We start from the raw sequence: 23,754 nt of genomic DNA on the forward strand, positions 1-23,754 counted from the left end.
GGCTTTCGCAGTTTTATACAAAAAACTGTAAATTTTTTGAATAGTACGAAGATGACGTTTTCTTGTTTTTTTTTTTTTAAATCGATAACTTCTCGAATTCTCAGACCTAATGCATTTTTACTGAGTTTTATCTTCATAATCTTATTCTGTGAGTTTTTTCACGTAACAAATGATTAAAAGATCAAAGGTTATCCGTACTTTTATATAAAATTTTGCACCTTGAACACATATTTTTTTTTTAATTTTCAATTGAAACGTGACAATTCTAAGACTTATCCAATTCGGCTGAAATTTTGCACAGCTTATTTTTAGACCATAATTTATTATATTCCTCGCGGCAAAGCAAACTTTTTTTAACGGACAGCTTAATATGCATGTAATAAAATATACATAAACAACACAATACAATATATATATATATATATAACACTCTTATATGAGTTCAAACTTGAATGAAGTTTTTCAAAAATATGAAACAATAATGCGAAAACTGTTTAGCCGGCATTTAAGCTCATCATTTTAAGACATTTAAAATTCCAGCGTATTTACCTTATTAAAGCACTGCAAAAGAGAATATGCCATTGGTTTTTTAATAATAAAAAATTGAATTTTAAGCGCTTTTTGTCTTCAGTCCGTTCATCTCTCAAAATACCATACATTTATTACTTGTACGCTAAATATGCATTTTTAAGTATATTTTGACGGCATCCAACGTTTCTTTTAATCCACTTTTCTTGCTTATATTACTCTTTTTCGCAAAATTGTATTTTGTTTTAAACTCTGAATGGAGCTTTTAATAAAAAAAAAATAGCAACAACATTTATATCTTGGATGCGTTATTAATAAATAGCAATGAGCTCATCAAACAACAAATCATATAGGAGTAGCGGTAAAAAACCCGGCCTTGCACTTAATTTGAGCTTTTTGAATAATTTTAGAAACAGCTTCAAATGTCAAATTTGGTTTACTATCTCTTCTTTACTTAAATGGTGGTTTATATTATATTTAAATGCAAAACATTTGCTTGTTATGGTTTTGTCTAGTAAAAGTGGTTCTGTGCCAATGATATCGTAAATCAATGAGTCCTTCACTTTTGGCTCGCGAAAACTTCATGATTATGTCACTTTTTTTCTTCAAGTTTTTGGTTTCTCTCTTATGAAGTCAAAGTTCAAAATACATTTGTAAACTTTGGAATATATCAGCTCGAATTCTCCTTTTGCTTGCTGAATGAAACCAAAGATTTAGAAAACGAACTGGCTTGATTAAAGCATGATTCTTGAATTGGTTTTGTTACGGTAAAGATTGCTGTTTTAAGGTCTATATGTAGGCATGCAATTGTACGTCTAGAAAACGAATGCGTTTGAATCAACTAGAGTTGGACCGGGGTTGAAGTTAAAACAAAACAGAGGCTACTTCACCAGAATCAAATAGAAGAAGAGAAGAACTTCGCCGACTTCTAATCGTTAACAACCGATATCGACAAGTTATTTTTTTGTTATTGGCTCATTATCGATATTATTGCCAAACAATTGTTTCTTGTCGGCTTGTTTACGAGAGGTTCAGTTATGTCATCGTTTTTATAATGAAGCCTTTCTCAAAATTGTATTTTGTTTTAAACTCTGAATGGAGCTTTTAATAAAAAAAAAATAGCAACAACATTTATGTCTTGCACCTAACCGACGAGACGTCGTTAAAAAATCCATAACAAGCTGATAACAAAGTGCTACCACTCAGATAACAAATCTATAACTTTCTAATCACAAAATGAAAACAGCCGATAACAAATTGATATATTTCCGATGACAAGTCGATAACTACCCGAAAATAAATCGATCACATTTTGTTAACAGAGTGACAAGGCTCCGATAGCATATCGATAACTTTTTGATTATATATCGACATATTTACGGTTAATAATCGATAGAGTTTCAGTAGTAAATTGATAACTTTTCGATAGCTTTTTTTAATAAATCGATACATTTTGGAAAGCAAGTAGATATATTTTGATAACAAATCGATAAATCTTCGATAACAAATCGATATCGGGCTTGTTTCCAAATCAGAAATTATAAAGAATGGCCTAATATCGAACCAATAAAAAATTGGAAATGTATACAAGCGACCGTTATGAATGTGAGAGGTTACCGGGCCGTAAACCAAGGAACAGCAATTGGCGAAAGCTTGTCAAATAGTGGCGGTAAGCTGGGGAAACACTCTTTACAAAAAACCGAACAAAATGCTACTACTTATAATGGCAAGCTGGTGAAAGTTTCGAGATCTTATCTACCAAAAGCTTGTCCAAATTTTTTCAGCAAAAACTTATACCTCCTTCATGGAATTCCATTCTTTTTACGCTAAGCAGGAAACTGGATATCATACAAGTATAATGTCAGGTAAAATAGAAACCTTGGAAGGAGTTTTGCCCATAGAACGAACCAACAAAAAAAAATATTCTCGCATTAAAAATAGTGAGGAAGCTCCACACAAACAGTAAAGCTGCTAGTAAACAAGTAATTCCAAGGCAATTGCGCCAAAAGATCCCAAGACTTAACCTACCTTCTATTAATCATCAAAGACCGAAGTCTGATTGTGTTGAGAGTATTTCTAACACCCAAGCTCAACTTAAATTGGTTGTTAAACCGATGCTACTATACGGAGCACTGGTTAGGAGGAAAGTGTAGGAGGCGAACTTTATTTATAAAATTTTAGGAAAAGCTCAGAGATCTGGCTGTGGAGCGATTACAGGGGGACGAGATTATACCCTACAGATGACTTGAACGAAAAATGCGATGTCTCACTAGTCGGTCACTTTGACCAGCAAACGGTGCCTCCTAGCTTTGGAAATTGGACCCTCGAGGTAATGATTATAGTATCAAGTGACTAATCAGCAATTTAAAGAGTGGGCAACAGATCTGTTGAGTCGACTTGGCCTTTCCATGATTCGGGTGGTCGTTATTATAATACACAATGCAATAAGACGGGCAATTAGTTAGCTTTGGGGCCCTCATACTCATAAAGGGCTACATTTATCGGCTATGGTTCTGTGAGTCAAACAATAGGTGGAAGCCTTTGCAGTCCTGTGTAGCTTCTAAGAGCATACGATTGTTATATTGTGAAAAACAATATTGCGCAGCCCTAAAAATTAAAAGAAAGATTATATTCTACACTATAACAGGTAATCTGTATTACTTGCCTCCCATTGGGAAATTAGGGTTTATGCGTAAGCGTCACAGAACTACAGAATTTCCTACATGGGCTCCTTTTTATTAAACCACTACGATATGGATGTGTTGGGATGGAGTACCCGTCAGCGGATTTGCATTGCTTTACTAAAGAGATGTCTTCCTCTTCTTGTAGAGATAAGGAAACCCCCAAAGTTTTTGGATCCGAAAAATAGCGCCATTAAGGCCATAGTCTGATTGTTACATAAATGATTTGATATGACCACGTTGAACTTTCCAGGCTGCCTAACCTCCTCCACCGCCTACCCTTAGCAAAATTTTTAGGCCGACAGACCACGGGTAGATGAGGTTGACAATTAATTTGGAGAAGCTATAAGTACCTTCTTGAACCCCGTCTAACGGTTGTGTCACCGAAATGGCTCATATCACTTATTAATGAGCAAATTAGATAAAACATAATTTTTTCACGTATCAACCAAAATTCCAATCATATAAGAGCTTCAGTGAGTGACGGAAAACCTGAATATCTTTAAAAAATTGTTGGTAATTTTTAGTGGTAACTGGGAATATGAGTGACTGCACCGCAAATTGTTACGGCGTCATACATAAACTGGCCCTTAAGTCAGAAGCGATTTGCCACACCAACTAATCACGTAACGATGATTATCTTACCGATAGCTTTTACTAGTTAATATCGATACCTTCCCATTTTTTAACTTTTCAAGCACGCCTCTGCCCATAGTTTTGTTTCAGTACCTTTTACGACCAAGTCATTTTGTGTGCATATCTGGCACAGGGCAAATTATTCAAAAGAAAATAATTTTTAGTTAAACAGGAAATAAAACAAACTCAATAGAGCACATGTGATAGAACAATGATTGAAACTATTTTGAAAAAAAATAATCATCAACATTCACAAACACTGTGTCTTAACCTATCTGTGAAGTTTCACTTTGTAGCTCAATGAGATCGCAAAACTCCATCCGTTCCGTAAAAATTTTCTTAATATTTCAATCCATACGCCCCCTAGCGAAGCTTTTCGTGGATTGATTTATACTGTCATCGGCCTCTGAATTTAGTTGGAAATTTCAAGTCGCTAGCTCATTGACATATTTCAGATTTAAAAATTTTCTACGTGCATTATTCTTGCAGAGGCAGAGTAAAAAAGTACCATCTTTTAGACTATACATGCCCCAACTCATTACCACAATCAGGCGGCAGTGTAGCTGAGATGACTTAACAAAATAACAACAAAGTTAGTTTGAAAAGATCTTTTGAATATGGAATAACAAGTGGAGTTCCCACAAAGGAAGGCGTATACGGTGATTAAGCCTTACCAACGAGTTATTAACATTCGATTTCAGCATTCCAATATAAATCAAGTAAGAACGGGACTGTCTTCAGCTCTGCCGAAGATTTGATACCTTCCATGAATGGGGCTGAACAATAATCTTATCCCGTTCGTAATCTTCAAATAATCGGATGCATAAGATAAGAAATATATAGTGAACAGTTGTACATATCTAAACGATTTTTAAGATAAATATTAAAAAAAAAATGGCAAAAAACTACCTTTTCTGAACGATCGGTTGTATGGGATATATATTATATATAGCTCCGATCGAAATGATTTTTACAGGAAATTTTTTATGATATATTAGAATATATATCACCGAGTTTCACGTTTATAATTTTTAAATTGCGGCAGGAATGACCAAAATCGTCTTATCTGAACGATCGGTTGTATGGGAGATATATGTTGTAGTGGTCCGATCATACCGGATCCGACAAATGTCTAATATAATACAAAAATATATCCTTGTGCCAAATTTTATTGAGATATCTCAAAATTTGAGGGACTAGTTTGCGTTCAAACTGATAGACGGACAGACGGATCGACGGACAGACGGATATGGCTATATCAACTCAATTCGTCGCCCTGATCAATTCGGTATACTTAGTGGTGAGTCTGTCTCCTATATTTCTCAACGTTACAAACATCGGACCAAAGTTAATATACCATTTCATGTTCATGAAAGGTATAATTACAAAGGAAAAATTGTATAGTAATAAAATCATATACAAGTCAATTTAAAACGTACAATGCTTCTAATGTCTACAAAATGTATGTTAGTGTGTTAACAGTTAGAGAATAAAAATCATAAAATTTAAATAAAAAACAATATAAAAAACACTTTTTCATACATGCTCATTGTTAAAAAACAATTATATGTACAAAGAGGGGTCACAAAAATGTATTTCAATCTCTGCCTACTATTTAAGCTTACAAGCGACTGTTGTGCGATTGCATTGTGCCGCTTTGTTTATTTGTTTTCAAACATACCAAATTACCAGTTGTGGAAAAAAACAAACAATTTACAACTAGAAACAAACTAGAAGTGATCAACAATTGAAGAGCAGACGAACCTTTACAGATAAACAAAACAAAACAAAAATCTAAAGAAGCAAAACGGTAATCAGCAAAAGTTGCTTGGCAAGTCAAGCTGAAATCAAGCCAACCGGACAGAAAGGAAAAGTGTGTTAATGTCGTTGGAGGTTAACACTGTTGTTGTGCTTGCTATACGTTTACATTTGTAGCTTTTTTGTTGTTCTATTAATTGCTTCTTCACCAGCAATAAGAAGCGGTCAAGTGCTACAGGTTTTCATTATTTACATATAAATTTTTGTTTTCTTTTTTTCTTTGTTGAAGCACAACAATAAGCATTGTTGTATGAACACAATCTGCCACAATAAATAAAAGTAAAACAAAATTTTAAAAATATAAACCAAAAATGCTAAAACCTGTCAAAAACACTAAATTCAACCTTTGCTTCAAGCAAGCTTCCATCGTGTATTTATAGCCAGAGCTGTTTAACTTTTGTTTTAAATTTTTTGCTAACAATGAAATCATAGATTATTACTTTTGATTATGTCTTTAGCTAAATTGTTTATTACTAATAAAATAACAAACAGAAAACAAAAATATATTCAATAAATTGCCTAAAGCACGCGGCGCATTAAAAGTTTTAGTGCCTTTTGTTTTTATTCGAGAATTGCATGATTACTATCAAATTTTATAAATTTTTAAAACTATAGGCTTGCTGTAATCCAGGTTGGAGCTCAGCAACAACTCAATTTTTATACTTGATTATAATCTTTTGAATTGGTATTAAAAAAGTATTATTTAATCACTACCATGCCCATGCTTATACGAGGGTTGCTATTTATATTTTGAGCCTAATAATGAAAAGACAGTAATTTATTATCGAAAATTGGTTTATTGTTTTTCGAAGTATTCTCAACGATAATCAATACGCTTTTGCATGCGTTCAAACTAATTTTCGTTGCACTTTTTCCACTCCAATTAAGTTATCGAGCATTGAGCTTTTGTCAAATTATGCGGGATCCAACGCGAATAAATTTTTTTCACAGCTAAATGCTTATGCAATATCTTATTGATGCTCGTCATACTAATACCCAGGGATGACTCAATCTCACCATAAGTCGTATGACCATCTTGCAATATAAGTTCGCGCACAGCGTCAATGTGTTGTTGCACAACAACTGATTTTGGATGACCTTCACGACTTTCGTCCCTGAGCGAACGGCGGCCACGATGGAATTCGTTATACCAGCGTTTCAAAGTGGCAAAGGATGGGGTTTCATCACCAAAAGTGGAAGTAAGTTGTTCAAAGCACTGCTTACTTGACGAAAATTTTCACCAGTTAATTCCATTTTTCACTGAGATACAATTTTTAAGTTACTGTAAAGAACACAAGTTGGGCCCAAATGACAAAATTTTCTGAAGAAGGTTATGCAAAAACGTCAAGCTTTCAATTATAAATGTCAGATAGCGCCGCAAAACAATTAGTGTAGGTAAGGCTCAAAATATAAATAGCAGGTTAGCTTGAAATAATATACAGAGCGAATCATGGCATACGATTTTTGCTGAAAAGTTATTTATTTGTAAAAGTTCGTGCCTTAAGTCTTTCGTTGTACAAGAAATTTAGTTTAATGCTTGAATTTCGACTTCTCTATTATTATTACTTTTTTTCGATTTAGACAAGCTTAATTCAGCCTATTGAGATTTTTTTCATATTGAAAATAATAGAAAATAATTTAGTTTTTTTTTTTAATATAGGACATTCCATGCCAGCAAATCCCCCCGATGGATTAGGCATCACAAATTTTGAAGATGTCGCGGATTTTCTTATTTTCATTTTACTATTACCAACTTTTGCCCCTTGCTTCGACCCTGAATAGCACCTGATAGCTCAGAGTTCTAATTTCAGTTTTTGCAGACTAGCCAATACTCAGGTGTTCAAGTCCGAACACAACAATTCACGAAGCCTCATATGTGATATATGTGATGCAAAAAAGAAAACGGGAAAGGCTTCCGGAAAGTACTCTCCCCGCATATCCCCAAGCTAGAAAGCCCAATACTACCAAAACTTACATATCTCATCTATGGCATTGATCCTTGCGAAGGAATTGCAGATGTATAGAAAATACTCTACTCTTTCTACTCATCAGGTCAGAAGAAGCAACGAGGTGACGGAACTTACATCAAATTGAGCGTCAGATCATACTTCACCCTGGTTAGCTGGGAATAAAGCTTTCTTTTATGCAGGCATGCCTCAACGCCGTAACATACATAACCTGTCACCATGTCGGCAAAAAAATCTTGTTCTACTTCGTTCTGAATTCTCTTCTAACTTGAAATAGGAGGCGCAGTATACCATGAACACATTCTACGTGAGGTCTATATTGACAGACCCATTCACCCTTTCCCACACCTCAGTCAGTCGTGATGTCACGGCATTGGTTAATTTTACTAAATAGCCAACCTTTAGAGAACGGTCTTAGACGTAATATGGTCATATGCAGCGGATAGGCAGAAAGTAAAATTGGGGAAGATCTTTGCAGCTTTCTAGGTTAATTCCCTATAGCGTGTTTGGCAATATTTAATTTTTTTTAAATATTACTTGCCACTGGCTTATATGCAAGTCAGTTTCTGAAAAAAATTTGCATGTGAATTCGTTCTTTATACCCAAGAAGCTGTCTCGTAATTTTCGCTCATCTTATCTCGATAAAAAAAATCGTAGATTCAAACCGTAGTCGCGCACATTGCACTAAATTTTCAATTCCACTTCCACTAAATTTTAGTTGGTAGTTAAAATGTTTAACACTATCACTGCCTTGTGCCTGAATATGATTTCAACAAGCAATTGAACTAAACTCCTTCAAATAGTTTCTTGTAAAACGTGATAAAATATTCTAGAAACCAACTCAATTTTTTAATATTTATCAAGTTTTTCAAAGCGTAGGAAATAATAATAATAATCTTTTTTTTTAAATAAATATCTTACCAAGCAGTCATTCTTTAAAGTTTTCAAAAAGGGGTTCGTGCAGGCCCCAAGCCTCTGAGATATTGGAATGCAAATGCAAAAAAACGAGAATATAAGATGGTTGAGAAAAAGTATATAAGCGTAGTCCCTTTCCTGCAAAGACTTCACCTTAAATCGCGAATATCCAACTAACTAATTTACTAGTGCACTTAACTTATTTTAGGTGTTTGCTTATCAATGTATACACATTTAATATCTTGGCACTAAGTTGCTATTAGATTTGGTTCCCAGGTCTATGACAATCTTAAAAATTTTATTTAATAATTTGGAAAAAATTTAAAAAACGTGACTTCAGGACGGACAAGGCGACATCTGTTTCGATTATAACTTTTAAATCTCTTCAAAGCCTTTTCTCCCGGGAGTGGGATATGAACCCGCACTCCTACGATGGTTGAAGTGTTACAAACGCATTCAGTCACGTCATGCCTTAGTTGGTTTAAACCTTAACCCAATTTCCTTCTTTGCATATTTTCTTTATTCATAGTGCATACTTCGTATGGCGTCATATGGTAAAGTTATGCATTGGTAAGGCGGTTAAATAGAACAAAGCACCAACACCATGATTCTCGGAAACCGCCTTATCAACGCATAACTTTGCCATATGACGCCATACGAAGTATGGACTATGAATACAGAAATATGCAAAGAAGGCAATTGGGATAAAGTTTACAACATCTAAGGCATGACCTGGCTGAATGCTTTTGTATCACTTCAAACATCGTAGGAGTGCGGGTTCAAATCCCACTCCCGGGAGAAAAGGCTTTGAAGAGATTCGAAAGGTATAATCGGAAGAGATTTGAAAGGTAAAATCGAAACAGCTGTCACCTTGTCCGTCCTGATGTCACGTTGTTTAAATTTTTCCCAAATTATTAAATAAATTATAAATTAAGAATTGCTTCAAAGAAATATTTTTATACATTTAGAGCAATAAGGGTAATCCCCGCTTAAAAGAAATTTGAAAGGTATAATCGAAACAGCTGTTACCTTGTCCGTCCTGATGTCATGTTGTTTAAATTTTTTCCAAATTATTAAATAAATTATAAATTAAAAATTTCCTCAAATAAATGTTTTCATACAATTAAAGCAATAAGGTAATCCCCGCTTAAAAATTCTTAAAAATTTTACACTGAAAGATGCTTCTGCAATGACATTACATAATAGTAGAAATATAGTGGTTAAGGAAAGATTACACTTTTTAAAATTAGGCATAATAACGAATTGAATGGGAGAAATGAAAGTCAGTTTTGGGCACTATTTTTCAGAGCGAGCTTAAAATCTGTTTAAAATTCACTGGCGTTTAACCTTGTCACTGTGGTCGACAGCACAATATTTTAATGCTTATCTCAGTTTAAATGGCCAATATGGCAGGATTATCTCTAGTCAACTTTAACTAGAATTTAAACTTGCGCCGTAAAACCGGGCCGCAAAGACAACTTAAGAAGATTAAGTTTGCATATCGATGCAGAATCATTCATTTCAAATTCTTCCAGAAAATTAGTGGATTAAAAGCCCCAGTATTGTCTTGCAGCACTAAGATAATTGTAAGCCCCTGTAGTAAATTTGAAAAAATCTCGCACAGCACGCGGCTAAAATTAAATGACTGCTCCTGGCTATAATTTGGATGACAATTTAATTAATAAATTCCTATTAATTGTGAATTTTCTAGACTATACTACAAACTTTATTAAATACCAAATGTAAATCTTCAGAAGTCATCTTTCTTAACTATTGGGAGAAAAAGGAAACATCTAAAGTTCCTCAGAGCTCTTGATTAACACGATTTTGTGATATTAGCCAAATTTCGCAGACAATTACTGTACGGTCGTAAAACAAAACCCAAAACAAAGTTTGAAAAATATAGTAAACCTCATAAATCAAATAATATTCAAAGGCTCCTTTTCAAGTTCGTTTCTTAAGTCTTTTAATTACAGCCCCAAAGCAAATTTTTCAAGTTCGTGTCTTAAGTCTTTCGAAAGAAAGCCGTCATTTCCTGCATTTTTACACAAAACGCTCACAAATTACCCTTTTTTGCAAAAAAAAAATAATTCCAGTTTTTTATATAATAAACAACAAAAACAAAAAAAGCTTTGCTTTCAACTCACCTGTTTGTATTATGAAGCAAAAGCACGCCAAATACCATAATGGCACCATACTAAATCCACGTGACAAACCCATTTTTTATGTAATAATTTCAATCGTAATGAATAGTTCCAAAAGATAATTGCAGTAGAATTAATCAAATCTAAGCTTTGAAAGGCACACAGCAAGGCGCGCAGTCAAAAAAATTATGTCGAAATACAGCGACTTTGTTACTGCGTTGCTTGATTATGCGGTTTGTCGAATCCAATTTTTAGTTCACGCCAAAACAATTTCCACACACAAAAAACGTAAACAAAGTGCACATAGAGTAAGTAATAATCAGCATTTGGGGCGCTAAATTTTGTAATTTTGTGATTTTGTTGTTGTTAATTTTTGTTACACTCATTACTTGATTTCGTTCCAATTTCATTAAATTTTGGTTTTTGACTTTTGTGCTTTTTTTTTGTTTTTTTTTTTTAGCTATTAGTTCAAATAAAATTTCCACATCAAAAGCAGAGTGCTGCGCAAATTTTGCAAGATTTTGATTTGATTTGATTTTTCTCTCACCTTTTTTTATTTTCTGCTTTTTTTTTTGGTTTTTTTGATTTTATATACTTCTTCTTCTTTGCTGTGTTTAGTTTGCACTATAAAGTGCTATGGGATTTATTCATAAATTTTAAAGCTCACTGATCGCTTGCACACATTATTTGCACTGCATGTTTGTTTGTTTCTCTTATTTTCATGAGATTACAACCTACAAAATTTTAACACTCACTTTGCCTTATTTTGAATTTTTTCGCTTTTTAAATTTTTCTGTTTTTCTCCTATCTATCTCTGCGTATTTTCGTTACATTTTTTGCACATATATTGCCACCACACAGCTGCTGCAATTGAAAACGAGAGCAAATATAAATAAATTTGTTCAGCAAAAATAGATCACACACACAAATTAAAATAATAAAAACAAAAACTGCAATCAAACATGAGATTTCACAGCCTACTGCCGTGATTGCCTTACGAGCTATTAAATTTTCGCTTTTCATTTTATTTATCTTCATCGCTTTCTTGTCAATGCACCCAGTTTGCTCTCGTTATGTTGCACAAAATCATAACAAATGCTAACGGCCGCAAAATCACAAAATGAAAATCTTAGATTGCACATCTGCACACAATGCAGCGCAACGTTACTACAATACAAACACAAACACTTACGATGACACTTCATTGATAGTGTGCAGCAAGTGTAATACACCACAGCGTGTAGCAGATGTCAGCAGCTAAAATGCCGAAACCAGCTGAGCACTTTAAAGTAGCTGATAGAAGTTTGAAGCACAACAAATAACTTGAAAAAGGAATCGAGTTTGAATTTCTACGCTTGTTGTAGATTTTCTTGAAATTTGTTCATCTTGCTGCTGCTTAGCTCGACTACTTTGTTGTTGTTCTGCTGTCGCTTTTAGTTTGCTTTGATTTGGTTTGGTTGTTAGTCGTCTCGATTGGCAATCAAGTGCAGTTTTTTTTTGCATGCAACTTTACGTACGTTCGTGTTATTCACGCGCTAAAGTGGACGTCTGAATGAAAATGAAATGTAGAAAAACGTGAAAATTGCCTCAATCTAGCAGCAACATCAGCAACAACTATAACAACAAATGTTAACGACTAATCTCAAACCTAGTCAGCATCGTTGTGGCATGAGGAATACTTGTTAAGTATGTGCAATTGTATGTTTGTGAGTAGCAAGAGCAGCATTGAGCGCAGTTGGTGACGAAGCGGCAGTCATTTCTAGTGGCAAAAAACTTTCTTTTCGCGCGCAACTTGCAGTTAAATGCATATTTTGTGTTTGGTTTGCAGTTATAAGGAACTTAACTAAAATCTTTTTTATTTTTATTTTTTATAAAAAAAATTTTTTAAATTTACATTGAGTTATGCAAATAGAATAACAAATTTTGAAATTTATAGCAAACCAACCTTTATTCACTACAAACTACGGTCGTTCTTCAAAAATGCCACTTCTCTTTATTGTACTACGCGTTTCGTTGCTTTCTTACACCATCTTCAGCGAAAAAAAAAGTCAAACGTATGCTTAGTAATTATTTGTATTAAATAATTTAAACTAAAGTGCTCACACAAGCTTTCAGATTTAAATAATATTTGTTCTATGGCTATACACGATAAAAGCAGACTCTCTGAAGAAGGTGTAAAAAGCACCGAAACGCGTAGCACGATAGAGGACAAAGCAGTTTTTTGTTAATTTCGCCAAAAACTTTATAAATTATGCTCACAAATTATTTATATCGAAAATCACTTTTAATTACTGCTGATTTTCCTTAATTTTATTTTAACATATTATGTTAAATCGAAAATGAAATTTCAAAAATTATTGACCCGCAATCTTCTTAAACATAAAAAAAAATAGTTGCTCGCAAGAACTGTTTTCTGTGCTGGTTTAATATCGAGTACCACGCGTTTTTATAATTTTGAAATACATTTTTTAAGCATTATACAATTTATTTATTATATATTATAATATAATTAATTTTTTTTTGTTTGTCTTTATATAGTTTTTCACAAAATTACTAAAAGGTGTGAAGTTAAATTTCTTCTTGTATTAAAAATTTTAAACAAATTTTCTGGTATTCGCTTATTTAATTATTTTTCAACCTTTCAATTTTTAAATAAAGTTCTTGAAAAAATATGACACTCGTTTCCGGGAAACTTTACATTAATGTGAAAAATTTAACTGCATTGGAATTTTTTTCTTTAAAAATTAAATTATTTTTTAATAAAAAAGTAATAATGAATACGTCTATTTTGAAATATACAACACTCGTGCGCAAAAAAATTGTTTCATCCTTCTAAATTTTATAAAATTTTTTTTTGTAATATTTGTTTTTCCAAAGTGAATTTCACCGAAGTATGCTATTTTTCTAATACATCTTTTAATTAAAAACCTGTTAGCCTTATTTAGTTTATTTCAAATTCTCTAGTTAAAAAAATTTATAATTGTTTTTAGAAAAATGCCTAAATGGCAACTTATGCCACTAAGAAAATTTGAGCAAAATAAATAGATACAATTTCCGTCAAAAAAAAAAAAATATATTAAAAAATCTGATATGAATTTTATAATTTTTTGTAAGTTTTTAAGCGGAGATTACCCTTCTTGCTACAAATGTATGAAAATATTTATTTGAAGCAATTTTTAATAACTATAATTTATTTAATAATTTGGAAAAAATTTAAACAACGTGACATCAGGAAGGACAAGGGGACAGCTGTTTCGATTATACCTTTTAAATCTCTTCAAAGCCTCTTCTGCCTGGAGAACCTAAAAGGTATAATCGAAACAGCTGTCGCCTTTTCCGTCATGATGTCACGTTGATTAAATTTTTCCCAAATTATTAAATAATTTATAATTTTTTGTTTTTAGATATTTTTAAAATTTAATCGGTTTTAAGCACCAAAAGTTTTGGAAAGTATGACACCAAGTTCTCGCAAAGAAAGTATTTTATTAAAAATTTTTTTAAATATTTTCTTTTATTTGTTGCTGCTGAACATTTCCTGTTTATAATTTTTATTTTTATAAAATTTTTTAAAACTCTTTCTGATTTGTTAATTTTATTAAAGGGGTATGGTAAAAGCCTCAATCGCTTGAGTTTTTTAAATGGAAAAATTGCATATTTATATTCTGTATGAGCTTTTTTTGTAAAAATTCTTAAAAAAAAATTAAAAAAAATTAAAAAAAAAACAAAAGTTAGAAACTTTTTTTAGAAAATAATTTTTTTTTCGTTGATGTTTTTAAATTTTTTTCAAAATTTTGTTACTTTTTGTTAACAAACCCATTCATTATTTTATAAAGTTTTAATTTACTCTTGGGAAAGCAAACAAAATATTTTCAACGATTTTTTCATTTTCTTTTGTTTATTTATCATTATCGGCCTCTTTGTTTCAATAGAAAAAAATTACAACTTAACAGTTTTTAATGATTTCAAGTTATTCAAAAATTTATAAAAAAAATGTACTTAAGCATTACTTTAATAGAAAAAATTCAATAAAGAATTTGTCTGTTCATTTTAAAAAGGCTGTCTCCAGACAAAAGGAAAATTCAGTACAAAAATTTCCAACATTTTTTTATGTGTTCTTGTTTTTTATATTTTTGCTGTTTTTTTTTTTTCATTTTATTTTATTGTACACAATAAATCAACTGTTTTTCGGACAAAAAGCCATTTTCCTGTTTTTTTTTTATAAGCTTAATGTAATTTTTTTGTTTTTTATCGGTAATTTTTTTAATTCTTTTATATTTTGTTAGAAACTTGCTAAAAGAAGAAATTATATTTCTTTTTGAAATGCAGCAAAATATTTCTTCATTGTCTAATGCACAATTTTAAACGTATCGACATTTAAGAATATATGAAAAGTTTTAGGTAGTTTTAAACACCGATACTTAAATTTAAAACTTAATTTTTTTAATATTGAAAGGAAGTCATATGTGCATGATCTGCTAAGAGATTTGGTTAAGTTGAAACTAAAATTTTTTTCAAAGTATGCTTCTAAATAATTATTTTTTTGTTAATTTTTTAGAAATAAATTTTTTATCTTAATTTTAAAAATAAAATTTTTAATTCTTTTAAAGCTCACAACTAAAAACAAAATTAAGTTAAGCTCTTAAGTCCTTGCTTGATTGAATGAAATTTGAAATTTGACTAGAAGATAAACATAAATATTGTTTGATATTTCTAAAAATCTTTTTTAATAAAAGTTAATAGCCTTCAATATTTTAAATTGTTAGATTTATTGAGCTAGAAAGAATCACAGGATGAAAAAAACGAACGAAAAATAAATCGACTATACATATCAATATGTTCCTGATGACGACTTCAGATTGAAGTCGAAATATCGACCAAATAAATTATAAATGAATATAAACAAAAAATACGTTTCTTTCATCCTGTGAAGCCTTCTAGCTCAACAAATCTAACAATTTCTAAAAATCAATTAAAATTATTTTCAGAAAAATGACAAACTAAGAAAGGTTTTACGAATCTTCAGAAATCACAAAAATAAAAGACAAAGTATAAAATAAAAAAAATAAAAATTATTTTGGAATTTAAAATTTTTTGTTTTTAAATTAGTTTGTTTTTATTTTACATTTATTCAGTTCTAAAAGAGCGCAGTATTATAAGAATTTTTAATAATTGTTTTTATTTTATCAGCTTATTGAGTGCAACTAGGTTCGAATTCGAGCTCGAGGCCTAATAATAATTTTATAACTGAAAAACTAAAACACCGTAATTGCTAAAAAAAATATTGTTATAGCCCTTGAGCTCAAATTTGAACCCGGAAAGTTTTTTCTTTTTATTTCACATAATCACTATAACACAATTTTTTGTTTATTTATCTATATTTCTTGACGATTATTCAAATGCAAAAAAATGCTGAACACCACTTTAAAATAATTAAATAATTGGTTTGTATAATACTAAAAAGTTTAGGGTTTTAACTTTTTAAATTTGTTTCTTTTTCGCATCGTGGATATAGCTATACTTCGCTTCTTTTAATTCTCAATACTTAATATCGATTAGTGGGCTCTGTGCACTTTGAAATTTTTTACAAACTCTTTATGTTTCATACAAAATTTGCTTGAGAAATTATCCACGTATTTCTTTTTTAGTCTGTTCTTGGTTTTTTTTTTTTTAATTAAAGTAATATATTTTTATTTTGTATTTATACAACCAAAATTTTATACTAACTTTTCCAAATTAACAAATTAATATATTTTGTTTAAAATTTTTAAATATTCTTCAACCGACTAACGTCTCTAAACACCGCTCAACACCGTCATTCGGTGTTATTTACACGAGCACTTTTCTTAAACTGTATTCAAATTGTACGTCAGTCTTAAGTGGAACTTATTAACAGTTGTGGTTATTGTATCGTAGCCAGATGTTCGTGCTTTGCAGAAATGCTACAGTAACACTAACACTTCGTCGCGTTCTTCGCCTATAACAAAAGCACTTTAACAGTGTCCATATAGCGCTACAACCGCATATCGGTTAAGCAGCACAAACAGCCTTGAAGTAAAAAAGTTGAATTGTTTGAGTTCAAAAATTAAATTTTTTCACTCAAATGCCATATTGCCCATACAAAAGTATGTTTGTATTCATGCAGCCAGTTCCGCTTCATTCAATAGAGTCACTTGTTGCTCCAAATGGTCTGATGTTTGTTGGTTTACGGACGTCAGGCAAAGTGATTGTTTGCTGGTGGTGAGTTTGTTTATGTGCTCGTTTGGCTTTGTGTATGTTGAGTGCGAAGTTTTGAGTTTATCTGAACAACTTTTAAAGAGAGTCATGGTTTTTAAGAAAAAGGCTCGTAAAGCGTACTCTGTAATTTTGGTTTACACTCATGTTATTTCCAGCCAAATAGGAATATTCTGTTGGCAACATTTGTTTCTTTAGCGAGAATGTTCAGTACGTGATGATGACATATCAGTTAGTCCAATTTTTTTTCTTCGCTTATTGGAGCGATGAGAAAACTTTTCGTAGGTGTAGGGGATGTGGATATATAAAACAAGACAGAATAGCCAGAGAAGCTGCAGTTGCATACCCCATTGGAAATGAATCTAAATAATAATAAGATAATCAAAGACTTAGCTTTAGATAAAAGCAGGAGTCTTACAGTTTGCGTCACTATAGTGGCAGTATGGGCAAATATCGAAATTAGGATAAGGCCACACGCCTCAACTTAATCCGACACAGGTTGCGGATTCGCCATGAAGATCAGACAGGATGTATTGATGTGAGGATATGTGGTCTTAAAACAATTTGGGATTGCAATATTTTTTATTATAATCTTTTCCTGAAGAGCTTTCGGTTAATCATGTGCCAAAGTGAGAACTTCTTAAAAAATCTAAAATTGCTTCCTATTGACAAAAGGAACACAAAATACCAACGTGTTTCATGAGCTTGCGAAAATTATTCAAAAAAATAACTCAGATTCTCCCTACAAAAGAGATATTGGTTACCAATTTTGTTTTATAGCATTATATATTTGTTATTAGCGAGTTATCGACTTGGTATAGATGCGCTGTCAAAAAAGTTTGTTTTATTTGATTTTTTATCGACGAGTTATTTATTTCGTTATCAAAAAGTGCCTATTTAATATCAAAAAGTTATCGACTATTTGTCGATATCGATAACTTATAAACATGCTACAGCAATGTTAAAAAATGTATCGATTTTACATCGATATGTTATGAAAAATGTATCTTTTTGATATCGGTATATAATCAAAAAGTTATAAATTTAATAGCAAGAAGTTATCTATACGATACCGTAAAGTTATCGGTTTTTAAAGAAAAGTTACCGATATATTATTATATAAATCGAAAATCAAGCGATTGTTACAAAAGGGGTTTTCGATATTATTGTGAAATTGTATTCATTTCTTACCTTAGTGCTACCAATGCGCAATCGACTTGTTATCGACTCCTAATTGGTTTATTATGAAAAGATACCGAAAAGGAAACCATGATAAGCCGTTTAGTCGGCGACAGAAGGCCGATAACAAACCAAAAACTCGACCAGGATATTTAGCTATCAATAAAAATCTGATAATAAAACAATAGATTGTTGTTATCGGTTGTTGCCTATGAAAAGCAAACGAAGGTCTTTACAAAAAGCCCGAAACTATTTTGTCTGATAAAGCTACATCCGTTGTGGTTTAACCACAACCACTGTGTGCACTCTATGTAATTACAAAATATTAGTTTTCCAAACGCATACCTGTACGTGTACACATCGAACTTCAGGTGTACTTGGTACTCACGTTCTTTTTTCCAAAAACAAAATTACCATCTTTTTATTAAGTCATTCCTCAGAGCAACCATCGATTTTTAATGTTAAAAGAGTGTTTTGTAATTTACGATAAAGAGTAAATAACATAAAATAAATTAGAAATGCTCTCTTACAAAAGCAAATGCAAATTTAACTCGATCTACAGTATATGATAATATATCTTTGAAAACAGTTAAAGCTTATTGAGTATAAAGTCTCGAAATAAATGCACAGTTTGTTTCTGAGTAGCACTCCCAGTCAATAAGCGTTGTTGTTGTGTGCGATTTTTTAGTTTTACTTAATCGAGATACTGTTGATTTAATTTGAAGAGATTTTCATGCAACCTAACTCACATATTTTCCACAGCTGCTTGCCACTGCCAATAACATTTCACCAACCGTTACAGCAACATAAACTTTGAAGCCAAATAGACTGTAGTAAAACTGTTAATGTTAAACTAGCATAGCTGCATTATGTTGTCGTACATTTTCGCTCACATACATTTTTGCTAACTTACAACCCGATAAAAATTACTATAAACTTGCTCAACAACAAGTGAGAGTACTCAAGCAATGCCATTTAAAAGCGAAAACTGCGTTGCCTATTAAGATCACCAACAACTTTAAGCGCAGTTTACAATGTAAAGTTCTTACAAACTTGCAGTGCAGTGCAGCGGAAAACTGCAACTAACTTTTGTTAGCTTTCAACAGCTATTTCTGCAGCGCTTACAACAACTTTAGCGCCCGACAAACCAGGCACCCAGCAAAGCGCAGTAAGCAATGTTTAAGTTCATACAACAGCATTTAATGTAATATAAGCAACAACAGCACCAACTGTTCGTGTTAGCAGTAACTGGATTGTTATGCTAAATGCATTTCTAGCTTTTACTGCAATTCGTGTACATGTATGTGTGTGTATGTAACAATTCGTTTAATATACAGCAACAAATGTCCATATAATCTGCTGAATCCGTTTTAAAGGTGGCTGCATAGTGTAGAGCTTTATGGCTGCTCTTGTGATCCAGAGGCACAAATGCAGGAGCTGTTTATATTATTCAAACATTAACATTGAATTCAAGAATATAGCTTTGTTGATCAATTAAACCAAAGAATTCATTACAACCGTGAAATATTGCTGATTTATTTATTTTAATTTAAAAAAACTCAATTAACTAGAACGATAATTTGGCGTAACATTCATATGATTATTTGAAATTTAAATAAACGAGTTTGGACCTTCAAGTTGTAAATAATTTAAAAAAAATTTAAATACATCAACTAAGAAATTTATGATTGTTAATATAATTAAATAGTCAATTAAATTAACATGAAAATGGCAAGGTAATAACTAACATAAAAAATATTAATCCAACCCTTTTGTTCTTAAAATTCCAATGGACAATATGCAAGGCCAGGTGAGATTTAGAGGTACTAAGATACTCAGCTGAGCAGAGTCACAGAGTATATTAACTTTGTTCGCATAACGGCAATCCGTAACGGCATAAACTAATCGAGATAGATATAGACTTCTATATATCAAAATGATCTGGGCGAAAAAAGAAATTCATTTAGCCATGTCTGTGTAACTTGAGTAAATTTTGAGGTATCTTGTTGAAATTTGGCACGTGGCTTTCTGGGCGCCCATCTCAGATCTCTGTTTAAAACAAACGAAATCGGACTGCAACCACGCCCACTTTTTCGATATCGAAAATTTCGAAAAACCGAAAAATTGCGATAATTCATTACCAAAGACGAATAAAGCGATGAAACTTGGTAGGTGGGTTGACCTTATGACGCAGAATATAAAATTAGTAAAATTTTGGACAATAGGCGTGGCAGCGCCCACTTTTAAAGAAGGTAATTTAAAAGTTTTGCAAGCTGTAATTTGACAGTCGTTGAAGATATCATGATTAAATTTGGCAAAATCGTTACTCCTATTACTATTTGTGTGCTAAATAAAAATTAGCAAAATCGGATGACGAACACGCTCGCTTGAAAAAAAAAATTTTAAGTAAAATTTTAACAAAAAATTTGATATCTTTACAGTATATATGTAAATTGTGCCAATATTCAACTCCAGCAAAGATATGGTGCAACAAAATACAAAAATGAAAGAAATTTTCAAAATGAGCGTGGCTCCGCCCTTTTCATTTAATTCGTCTAGAATACTTTTAATGCCATAAACCAAACAAAAATTAACCAATCCTTTTGAAATTTGGCAGGGGCATAGATTCAATGACGATAACTGTTTTCTGTGAAAATGGGCGAAATTGGTTGAAGCCACGCCCAGTTTTTATACACAGTCCTTCCGCTTGACCATTAACACGATAACTTGAGCAAATATCGATATATCTTTACTAAACTTAATTCACGTACTTATCTGAACTCACTTTATCTTGGTATAAAAAATGGCCGAAATCGGACTATGACTACGCCCACTTTTTCGATATCGAAAATTACGAAAAATTAAAAAATGCCATAATTCTGTATCAAATATGAAAAAAGGGATGAAACATGTTGGCTGGATTGGTTTATTGACGCAAAATATAACTTTAAAAAAACTTTGTAAAATGGTTGTGACACCTACCATATTGTTACGAATATTAGCAAAATTAAGGGGTGCTGCTCTCTCTTAGCCGATGCTAAGCAGTGACGTGAATTCACATCAATAATTCAATCAATATGTATCTACATAAAAGAAACAATAATTGCGTCTACACATATGTACCATGTAAGTATACGAGCAGCGCAGAAACAATGCACAAACACATGCATATATCTGAGATACTCCGGAAAGTATGCAATGAGGGAAGCTATAAAATCGTGCAATTGTAGTTACAGCTGAGAAGTTTGAGAGCTGATGGCAACTAGTAAATTCTGGACGCGCCTAGAAGATGCGAACGTTGAAATCAGACAGTACAAAGGCAGCAAATGTAGATGCGCTGGAATTCAGTTTGAGTTAAGCTATCAAGCAGTTTCGATTAAGACACTATCTAGCGAACCATAGCAGTATTATTTTGAAAGTAGAGTTTCATTTGAACTATCAATCAGTTTGGTTGTTAAGCAAGCTAGTTGCAAAGTATAAGTGTTATTGTGAAGTACTTTAATAAAGGCCATTTTTCCATTATTCAATATTGGAGTTATTTATTCAACAGTTTAGTGACTCGAACTTAGCCGAAGGGCAAATAAGAGCATTTGCAAGTAAGTTCGTTACAACATTAAGTAGAAAAAAATGAAAAAATTATGCAGGGCGAAATCAAACGCCCCTAGAATCTTGACAGGAACACTGTTCGTGGTATTACATATATAAATATATAAGCGGTCCCCAAAAGATTATGTTCTGGGTCACCCTGGTCCAGATTTTGGTCGGTATCTCGAAAACGCCTTTCCATATAAAACTAAGGGCCACTCCCTTTTAAAACCCTCATTAATACCTTTAATTTGGTACCCATAACGTACAAACGCATTCTAGTCACCCCTGGTCCACCTTTATGGCGGATATCTCGAAAAGGCGTCCACCTATAGAACTAAAGATCACTCCCTTTTAAAACACTTATTACCACCTTTCATTTGATACCCATATCGTACAAACGCATTCTAGAGTCACCCCTGGTCCACCTTTATGGCGATATCCGAAAATGGCTTCCACCTACAGAACTATGACTCACTCCCTTTTAAAATACTATTTAATACCTTCCATTTCATACCCATGTCATACAAACACATTCCAGGGTTACCCGAGGTTCATTTTCCAACATGGCGATTTCCCCTTATTTGTCTCCAAAGCTCTCAGCTGAGTATGTAATGTTCGGTTACACCCGAACTTAGCCTTCCTTGCTTGTTTTCTATTATAACCTATTCCTGAAGAACTTTCGGTTAATCATGTGCGGAAGAGGGAACCTCTTAATAAATTTAAAAGTTCTTCCCACTGATTAAAAGAACACAAAATAACAACATGTTTCATGGGCTTACGAATATTATTCAATAAAATAACTCAGCTTCTATCCCTACAAAAGAGATATTGGTTGCCAATTTTGTTTTATAGCATTATATATTTGTTATTAGCGAGTTATCGACTTGGTATGGATGCGTTGTCAAAAAAGTTGTTATTTTGGATTTTTTATCGGTCATGCATTTTCATGCAATCTTGAAAATGACTTCAGATTGAAATCGAAATATCGACCAAATAAATTTATGAATATTAATATAGTGTTTTATTCAAAGCAAGGCCTCGAGCTCACAAAATCCAACATTGTTATTTATTTCGTTATCAAAAAGTGCCTATTTAATATCAAAAAGTTATCGACTATTTGGCGATATCGATAACTTATAAGTATGCTACAGCAATGTTAAAAAATGTATTTATTTTCCATCAATATATTACGAAAAATGTATCTTTTTGCTATCGGTATCAAAAAGTTATAAATTTAAAAGCAAGAAGTTATATATAAGATACCGTAAAGTTATAGGTTTTTATCGAAAAGTTATCGATATATTATTTTAGCGCTGTAATACATCGAAAATCAAGCGATTGTTATAAAGAGGTTTTCGATATTATATTGAAATTGTATCGATTTCTTGTGCTACCAATGCATAATCAATTTGTTATCGACTTCTGATTGGTTTATTATGAAACAGATAATGAAAATAAAAACCATAAGAAGCAGTTTAATCGGTAATAGAAAGCCGATAGCAAACCAAAAAACGATAAAAATCTGATAACAAAACAATATATTATCGTTACCGGTTGCTGCCGATGAAAAGCTAACGAAGTTCTTTACAAAAAGCCCGAAACTATTTTGTCTGATAAAGTTACCTCCGTTGTGGTTTAACCACAACCACTGTGTGCACTCTATGTAATTACAAAATATTAGTTTTCCAAACGCATACTATACGTGTACACACCGAACTTCAGGTGTACTTGGTACTGACGTTCTTTTTTCCAAAAACAAAATTATCATCTTTTTACTAAGTCATTCCTCAGAGCAACCATCGATTTTTAATGTTAAAAGAGTGTTAGAGTGTTTTGTAATTTACTATAAAGTGTATTATTTCATACTCCATTAGGAGCTTAAGGATTCAACAAAAGTTTTCCAATTATTTCTATTTCGTGCTATTTGCCTTAATTCGTTAAACGATTTGCCAGTTTCCTGAAGAACCGTTTTCCTCCAAGTCATCTTTGGTCGGCCCCTGCATCGTGTCCCTTGAGGATTCCAGGTTAAGGCAGCATGTGCAACGTGGCTTATTCAGCCATATTTAC

At 32.2% G+C, this 23,754-nt stretch overlaps 1 protein-coding gene across 16 annotated transcripts in view; it reads right to left on the reverse strand.

The window, feature by feature from the left end:
- Nucleotides 1–16,898, reverse strand: part of LOC137240851 (uncharacterized) — a 458,238-nt gene extending 441,340 nt beyond the window's left edge. For 2 of the 16 annotated variants that reach the window (XM_067767737.1, XM_067767722.1), the window contains exons 1-2: nt 16,414–16,720; nt 10,693–11,553 (exon numbers count right to left, since the gene is read on the reverse strand). In XM_067767737.1, coding sequence (XP_067623838.1) covers nt 10,693–10,765 — 73 coding nt within the window. In that variant the 5' untranslated portion in view covers nt 10,766–11,553; nt 16,414–16,720. Of the gene's footprint in view, nt 1–10,692; nt 11,554–11,881; nt 12,612–12,634; nt 12,651–15,811; nt 16,174–16,207; nt 16,723–16,807 lie in introns of those variants that run through there. The other 14 variants (XM_067767726.1, XM_067767734.1, XM_067767735.1 and 11 more) reach the window with 14 other exon arrangements.
- Between the last annotated feature and the right edge of the window lie 6,856 nt (nt 16,899–23,754).

This window comes from Eurosta solidaginis, chromosome 2 (assembly GCF_040869045.1).
Source record: "Eurosta solidaginis isolate ZX-2024a chromosome 2, ASM4086904v1, whole genome shotgun sequence".
NCBI classification, from domain to species: Eukaryota; Metazoa; Arthropoda; class Insecta; order Diptera; family Tephritidae; genus Eurosta; species Eurosta solidaginis.